Source organism: Dryobates pubescens, chromosome 1, assembly GCF_014839835.1.
Source record: "Dryobates pubescens isolate bDryPub1 chromosome 1, bDryPub1.pri, whole genome shotgun sequence".
Taxonomy (NCBI): domain Eukaryota; kingdom Metazoa; phylum Chordata; class Aves; order Piciformes; family Picidae; genus Dryobates; species Dryobates pubescens.
Window position 1 is genome coordinate 64,442,286 of NC_071612.1, and position 7,774 is coordinate 64,450,059.

A 7,774-nucleotide genomic window follows, 5' to 3' on the forward strand; every position below is an offset into this window, starting at 1 on the left:
TCATGCAGGCAAAAATCAAAGGAAGGACACTGATTTCGCATTGCAGCCCTCTGTGCCCATTGAGGGGCTGGGGGGCTCACAATCCCCCAGATACTGCTGCACAGGCATGTCTTTTCACCATTGCTCACTGCCTTTTCATCATCATTCTCCCTTTTCTCATCCTTTCCCACAATGAGTCTCCTTCCTTTGTCTTTTCCAATGCATTTTCCTCTTTTTTTTCCCCCCTGGTTTCATTGAGGCATTACACTCTCCGATCCCCAGCCCAATGCAGAGCCCTTGGCAGCATCCCGAGGTACTGCTGGGGTCACTCTCAGATGACCCTCCTGCCCCAAAAGAGAAGACAAGGAGACACTTGTTGGTGCCTATCAGTTTTATTAGGAGACCCATGTTTGGGTTCCCATCTGCACATCAACAGTGCTGGTGCACAGGGTAGTATCACCCTGCCTGTCTCTGTTTCTCCTGGAAAGGAGAAGAGAAGTCACTCAGCAAAGCGCAGGGTGTCACAGCGGGGTCCCTGCCACTTGTTGTAGCAGTGGCAGCTGAACTCCTTAGCCAGTCTGGAAATGTTGGATTCCAGGCTCTGGGCCACCAGCCAGGGCTTGTCGGCCTGCAGATCGATGGTAAAGCGGAAGGGGTCAAGGTGGAGGAAGCCCCATTTGTTCTCCTGGCGTACACAGCGGCCCCGGCCAGAGCACAGGCTCTGGCTGCACAGATCGGCACTGGCTGTCACATTGACAATGTAGTGGCCCAGGGGCCCCTCCACATAGTCCTTCAGCCTCAGGCACATTTCCTGCAATGGCACACAGTATCACAGCCCTGCAAGGTTGGGGAACAGGGGCTCCCCCATGGTTGGTGGCATGGTGATGCCTGCTACACTCACCTTGGAAGTGCTGTAGTTGAGGCTCCCCCAGAGGACGATGCCAGCAGCACCCTGAGCCACACTCTCCCCAATGGTGTTGATCAGGTCCTCCTGCACCCAAGGGGAGAGAGGAAGTAAACAAGCGTCCAAAGGTCCTGCACCACCTTGGCAGAGCTAAATATACCCCAACACCAACCCATCAGACCAAGAGGTGCCCACTGTCCCCACATTCCCATCACCTGGGAGAGGAAGTCAACAGTCTGATCAAAGGCAATCTGGGAGTAAGGCAGGACAGGGATAACATTGTCGAGGACTCTGTTCTGGACAGCAAAGGCCTCAGCCACACGGTGCCGGACATAGGCAAGTGTCTTGTTGGTGCCATTGACACAGGGTGGTAGGTAGATGCTGGGGTAGAGTGCCTGACTGCTCTCCCAGAGCCACCACAGCTCCTTATTTCTCTGCTGCTCCACCACTGGGCAGTTCCCAGTGTAGGGAAGGCTGTCAAAGTCATTGTTGTAGCAGTTGGGGAAGCCATAGAAACCCCAGTAGCCATCAGGACGGAGGGTCTTGCCCAGCTGCAGGGTTTGCTCCATGAATTTGTGGGCACTCTGCTCAAACTGCTGCTTGGCCATCTTCTTCACCAACTCAGGGGGCCACTGTGGGTGGTGCTGCCACACCAGCTCCTCTGACTTCTGTTGGTAGATGTCCATGGAGGCCCAGTTGCGCATCCAGAGTGGACGCCACTTCTCCCAGTCAATGATGGCCAGCCCATTGTAGGCAGGGCTGGGCAGGGTGACTTTGATATCCTGGGTGGCCTGCAGGAGGTGAGCTTCCAGGCTGCTGTTTTGGGGGAGCCCCCCATTCACTGGTACCCCATCAGATGTATAGTAGGGGAGGAGTCCTAGTTCCTCACTGTAGAAGAGAGTGATATCCTGTCCAATGAACGACTGCTGGTTATTGGCTATGACATCAAAGACTTCCAAGTTGAGGGTGACGTTGTACTTTTTCACACAGCGCTCAGTGGGGATGTTCCAGATGGTGACAAAAGGACGGTTGACAAGGATGGGACCAGGCCCCCCGCTGTGGGCTAGGGTGGGCAGGAGCAGCAAGAAGACCCAGGAGGACCATCCTGATGTCATGGTGCTGGCAGGCGCAGCACAGGTCCCAGAGTAGGCTGGGAAGAGCTGAGATGGGCTGAGACCTGGGCAGAGCTTGATACTTTTGTTCCCAGCCCAAGCTGGAGCTGGCATGAATCCACTCGTTCCTGAGTGGTACCAGTCACCCAGGGTCACCTCCCCTACCTTCTCACGTAAAGTGCCCGAAGTTATCAGCTGCTGGAGCCCAGCACAGCGGCCCCGGAGCTGGGACAAGAGCCGGCGGTAGCGGGCCTGGGAGGAATGCGCAGAATCAACACCCGGACTGGCCAGCACTGAGCTGAGCTGGAAAGACAAACAGACAGGGGCGGGGGAGGGCAAGAACATGGTGACGGACGTGGGCTGCACCGGGCAGGCGCAGCAAGGGAAGTGAGGAGCGTCCGTCCTCAGATAGGAGGAAGGCGTTGCAGGGGAAAGCTCACAGAATCGAACAGGATCGGCAGAACGCAGCCTGCACCACCTTGGGGACACGTGTGGCACAGGACCCGAAGACATCGTCCAGGGATACACACGGGGAGAGCAGCCACAGGAGCTCATGCTTTGGGGACACTCATGGCACAGGACAGCACCCACACGTGGGCACGGCTTGAGCACGTGCATGCGTGGAGACAGGAGACGAAGGATGGCACCAGCTGGGGACATGCACACGTGGAAACAACAGGCACAGGACGGCACGGTCTGGGGCCGCGTACAGCAGCCGAAGGGCGCTGGTAGAAAGTGGCTGTGTCACCGCAGGGCCGGGCTGTGCTCACGAACACTCCAAGGATGGTGCAGTGAGAGGGACGCCGTGGCTCGGGGACACTCGCGGCACAGCGGTTCCCAGTCCCCGCAGGGCGGTCCCAATGGTGCACAGAACATTGTCCCCACGGGGCTGTCCTAGTCCCGCGGGCGCTCAACCCATAACCCTACCCCGCCCCCACCCCCAAGTCCGGCCGAGACCAAGCTGCGCGGAGCAGCACCTACCCTGCCCCAGACAGGCGGTGGGCTGGGGGCAGCTCGGGGGTGGGCCCACGGGGAGAGGCGGGGCCGGAGGAGCTCGAGGGTGGGCCTACGAGGAGAGGCGGGGCCGGAGGAGCTCGAGGGTGGGCCCACGGGGAGAGGCGGGGCCGGAGGAGCTCGAGGGTGGGCTCACCGGGAGAGGCGGGGCCGGAGGAGCTCGAGGGTGGGCCTACGAGGAGAGGCGGGGCCGGAGGAGCTCGAGGGTGGGCCCAAGGGGAGAGGCGGGGCTGGAGGAGCTCGAGGGTGGGCCTACGAGGAGAGGCGGGGCCGGAGGAGCTCGAGGGTGGGCCTACGAGGAGAGGCGGGGCCGGAGGAGCTCGAGGGTGGGCCCACCGGGAGAGGCGGGGCCGGAGGAGCTCGAGGGTGGGCCCACGGGGAGAGGCGGGGCCGGAGGAGCTCGAGGGTGGGCCCAAGGGGAGAGGCGGGGCCGGAGGAGCTCGAGGGTGGGCCTACGGGGAGAGGCGGGGCCGGAGGAGCTCGAGGGTGGGCCTACGGGGAGAGGCGGGGCCGGAGGAGCTCGAGGGTGGGCCCAAGGGGAGAGGCGGGGCCGGAGGAGCTCGAGGGTGGGCCTACGGGGAGAGGCGGGGCCGGAGGAGCTCGAGGGTGGGCCCACGGGGAGAGGCGGGGCCGGAGGAGCTCGAGGGTGGGCCCAAGGGGAGAGGCGGGGCCGGAGGAGCTCGAGGGTGGGCCCAAGGGGAGAGGCGGGGCCGGAGGAGCTCGAGGGTGGGCCCAAGGGGAGAGGCGGGGCCGGAGGAGCTCGAGGGTGGGCCCAAGGGGAGAGGCGGGGCCGGAGGAGCTCGAGGGTGGGCCCACCGGGAGAGGCGGGGCCGGAGGAGCTCGAGGGTGGGCCCACGGGGAGAGGCGGGGCCGGAGGAGCTCGAGGGTGGGCCCACGGGGAGAGGCGGGGCCGGAGGAGCTCGAGGGTGGGCCCACCGGGAGAGGCGGGGCCGGAGGAGCTCGAGGGTGGGCCCACGGGGAGAGGCGGGGCCAGGGCAGCTCGGGGCTGCAGCCTCCACGTGGGTGGCCCGGCCGTGGCTGCATCCCGCGGCTCCCACCGGCTGCGGCAGCAGACCGCGGGGGAAGCTCCAACCCCCGCCTCAGCACACTCACTCCTCATGCTAGGAACACCACTGTTGGGAGTGGAGTTTAGGAACAAGGTGACAAGTGCCACCCCCACCCCAAATCAGCCTACATCTCAGTCACACTGCACCCAGCTTTATTTGAGGTAAAGCACTTCACTGTAGGGCAGCATAAGAGGGCTCAGCACCATACAGTACCCACTCCCTGCCTGCATGCCCCAGTCCCTCTCCTTACAACAGGAGAGGGCCATTTCCCACCCTCCCCAATCCCCATGGGTGGGCACCTGCCACACAGCAGGAAAAGTTGGCAGGCACACAGCTATCCTCCCACAGCAAGGGGCAGGCCTCCCCTCCCCGTAAGAAGCTGCCTCACAGGCAAGGTAGAGAGATTTTAAACGTGTCCTACACCACAACAGGAAGGTGTGGGGCAGGGGGGCAGCTCAGTCCAGGGTAGGGCTAGTGCCAGCTTGCTAACAGCAACAGCATCCCAAATCCCAGTGGTGCCAGAGGGCCAGGAGCATTACTGTGGGGACCAGCAGGCACTTGGCAGCCACTGCCCTGCCAGCCCTGGTAACAGTGGCAGTGGAAGTGGGTCCGTAAGAAGAGGGTGTCAGCAGGAGACAGCTGGCCCTCAGCCCAGAAGAGGGGGTACTGGGGGTGGTCTTCATCCCGGCGCCGCAGCTGGAAGCTGGTGGAATTGAGGTGGAGGAAGACATCAGCAGTGCTGTCCTGGCGCATGCAGCGGCCTCTGCCCTGGCACAGTGTTGTGCTGCAGAGCTGTGCTGCTGTTGTGACATTTGCTATGTAGCGGCCCAGGTCCCCCTCCAGGTAGTTCTTGATGACTTGGCATGAGTCCTGAGGGAAGGCAGGCATGTTAGGATGTCCCAGGGGCAGAAGAACTGCAGGTGGAGAGGACACGAGCTTCAAGCCACTGGTCCTGCTCTAAGGGGAGATGACCCCCCACCTCCAGAAATATGTTGATCCCAAACCTACCCGGTTTTTGGTGTAGTCTGCATCACCCCAGAAAATAGCCCCAGCGGCACCCAGTGCTGCACTCTCTCCGATGGTGGAGATCAGGTCCAGCTGCAGGGACAGAGCCCAGTTAGTGCTAACAGATTACATACAGCACCTACCAACCCATTGTCATGCACCCCAAAAGAGTCCACTGTGGGGTCTGGGAATCAAAACTTCCTTTCTGCTCTAGGCCATGGGGAAGAGGGGACTGTCCCAGCTCCTTCTGGACAAAGCTCCCCACCACTGCCCTCCTCCTTGGAGGCTAATGCAACACTGTGCAGGGGCTGTTAAGTCATTTAGGTTGGGCTCCTGGCTGTTGAGACAAATGAGTCCTATAGCACCTCCCTGGTGATGGTGAACACTGGTGCCAGTCCTGCTGCCACACATCTTGCTCATAGGCACCACCATCACCCATGCACAGAGGAACTGAGCTAGGGGTGCCCATACCATGGCCCTCCCCTTAGAAGGAGGCATTGCTGGGCAGCCCTCCCAGGGCCAGACCCATGCCAGAGTGCTGCTTCCCACCCCACACAGACAGCCAAACCATGGAGTGCCAGTAACACTGTGAAGGTGGACACCAGCCTCCAGAGCCACCCTGCTCCAGGGACCACTTCATCTGATCCAAGCCTCAGGTACCTGAGGACATCCCAGTGGCACAGCCCTACCTGGCTGAGTAGGTCCATCTTGCGGATATAGGTGGGCCTGGTGTAGACAAAGACAGGCAGGGAGTAGCCATCATGGTGCTGCTGTGAGATGCGCATGGCCTCCATCACCCGTGCCCGCACAAACTTGCGGCTGTTTGGAGTAGAGGCTAGGAGTATGTCGAGGTAGATGGAGGGATAGAGGGCCATGCTCTCCCTCCAGAGCCATGCCAGCTGGTCATTGCGTGTCTTCTCCACATCTGGGCACTGCCCAGTGTAGGTCTCCTTGTTCTTGCTGTAATCATGGTTGTAGCAGTCAGGGAAGAGGTAGAACCCCCAAAGCTGCTTGGGTCGGAAGCTCTTGGCCACACGCAGGGTGTTCACCATAAACTGCCGGGCAGCTGACTCGAACTCAAACACTGCCTGCTTGTTCACCTCCTCAGGGGACCAGTTGGGCTGCCGCTGGTGCACTAATCGCTGTGATTCCTCGCGGTAGATGTCCTTGGGCTTCCAGTTTCGAGCCCAGATGGGCCGCCACTCTTCCCAGTCAATGACGGCTAGCCCCTCCACAGCAGGCGAACGAATGTATTTGCTGATGCCCACATGGAGGCGGTCAAGGTGCTCAGGGATGCTGCTCCTTTGGGGGACGCCACCATTGATGGCCACACGCTGGCTGTTGTAATAGGGATAGAGCCCCAGGCGCTCTTTGTAGAAGATGGTGAGGTTCTGCCCCACAAAGCCCTCATTAGGTGAGGCATGCAGGTCAAAAAGGCTGAAGTCGAGAGACACCTGGAAGCGGGGCTTGCAGTCCTGGGTGGGCACGTTCCAGGCCACCAGGAAGGGCCGACGGGTGAGCACCGGGGCTGCTGCTGGCTTCTCAGGGGGCTGCCGGGCCAGGGCCAGCAGGGCCAGCCAGGGCACGGCCACCGCCACTGCCGCTGTGCAGCCGCCGCGCATCCTGCCCGACAGGGGCCTGGGGCAGCAGGGAGAGGGTGGTCAGCAGGGAAGCGCCTCTGCCCGCCCCCCAAAAGGCAAAACCCGCCTCAAACCCTCGCTCAGAGAAGAAAGGTCTCGGGAAGGTGTAGGCAGAGCCACCCCGGAGGGGCTGGTTCCCGGGAACTCTGATCCTAAGCGGCTTCCTTTTGCAGCCCGTCCTAGCCCTACTACTCCTCGCTCCTAATCCCGATTCCAAGTGGCTCTCCCTCGCTCCCGCTCCTCCTGGTAGCTCCCCTTCACCCCGGTACAGGTCCCAGAAGACTCCCGCCTCGCTCCCAGTTCTGGTCCTCCCCACCGCTCCCGGTCCTGGTGCTAGTCCCAGGCTACTCTCCCTCACTCTCAGCTCTCCTCGCCGCTCCCCCTCGCCCCCGGTCGCGCTCCGCGCAGCCACCGCTCCCAGAGATGCCGGCGCCGTGCCGCCTTTGTCCGAGACCGACACACAAAGCGCCGGGGCGCGGCCTCCCCGCCCGCCCGCCCTGCCCCGCTCCGCACTCGGGTCTCACAGCTGCTCAGGCCATCCCTCGCCGCCAGCTCCCGCCGCCACCGCCGCCACCCCCCCGCACCGCGCGGCTCGCTTTAAACCTCCCTGGGTTGCACCACCCGTGGAGGCGTCAACCCCCGCCCCGACTGCCGGGCGCCGGGGTGGCGGCGCAAACCATCGAGAGGCCCGGGGGTGCGGGCCGGCGCTGGAGCACGTCCCCCCCCGCCCCAAACGCTCCCCTGCGCGGGGCCACGGCACCGGACAAGGCGCGTCACCCTCTGTCCCGCTGCGCTTGGTACGGCCCAGGAGGTCCCACCCCCCCAACCCCCCCGCGCAGCGGAAGGGGGCGGGGCGCGGCCTTGGGGGTGCCGCCAGAGGGCGCTGCTGGGGGCGGGGGGCGGGGGGGCCCGGCCCGGGGCGGGGGTGACAGAGGACGGTGACGTTAGGGTGGCGGTGACCCCAGGATCGTGGTCACTCCGAAGCACGGGTGATCCCAGAAGGGATGCCCCCAGGATAATGTCCTATGGATGGTGATGGTCCAGGATGGTCCC

General features: G+C 62.9%; 2 protein-coding genes across 2 annotated transcripts; both read right to left on the reverse strand.

The window, feature by feature from the left end:
* Positions 1–363: 363 nt before the first annotated feature.
* LOC104300395 (hyaluronidase 1) lies at positions 364–2,238 on the reverse strand. Its single transcript, XM_009900679.2, has 3 exons — positions 1,099–2,238; positions 881–970; positions 364–790 (listed from the first exon to the last, which is right to left on the reverse strand). The coding sequence occupies exons 1-3, from the start codon at positions 2,107–2,109 to the stop codon at positions 479–481; spliced, it is 1,413 nt and encodes a 470-aa protein (XP_009898981.2). The 5' UTR covers positions 2,110–2,238; the 3' UTR covers positions 364–478.
* A 2,165-nt stretch (positions 2,239–4,403) lies between these two features.
* Positions 4,404–6,706, reverse strand: LOC104300416 (hyaluronidase 2). The gene is made up of 3 exons (XM_009900702.2): positions 5,771–6,706; positions 5,085–5,174; positions 4,404–4,946 (listed from the first exon to the last, which is right to left on the reverse strand). The coding sequence occupies exons 1-3, from the start codon at positions 6,701–6,703 to the stop codon at positions 4,548–4,550; spliced, it is 1,422 nt and encodes a 473-aa protein (XP_009899004.1). The 5' UTR covers positions 6,704–6,706; the 3' UTR covers positions 4,404–4,547.
* Between the last annotated feature and the right edge of the window lie 1,068 nt (positions 6,707–7,774).

Coding starts and splice junctions, on each gene's coding strand:
- LOC104300395 (XM_009900679.2), bottom strand. CDS start 2,109: ATGCCAGCTCCAGCTTGGGCTGGGAACAAAAGTATCAAGCTCTGCCCA. Junction 971..1,098: donor CTGTTGACTTCCTCTCCCAG/GTGATGGGAATG, acceptor CCTTGGGTGCAG/GAGGACCTGATCAACACCAT. Junction 791..880: donor TCAACTACAGCACTTCCAAG/GTGAGTGTAGCA, acceptor GTGCCATTGCAG/GAAATGTGCCTGAGGCTGAA.
- LOC104300416 (XM_009900702.2), bottom strand. CDS start 6,703: ATGCGCGGCGGCTGCACAGCGGCAGTGGCGGTGGCCGTGCCCTGGCTG. Junction 5,175..5,770: donor AGATGGACCTACTCAGCCAG/GTAGGGCTGTGC, acceptor CTGTCCCTGCAG/CTGGACCTGATCTCCACCAT. Junction 4,947..5,084: donor CAGACTACACCAAAAACCGG/GTAGGTTTGGGA, acceptor GCCTTCCCTCAG/GACTCATGCCAAGTCATCAA.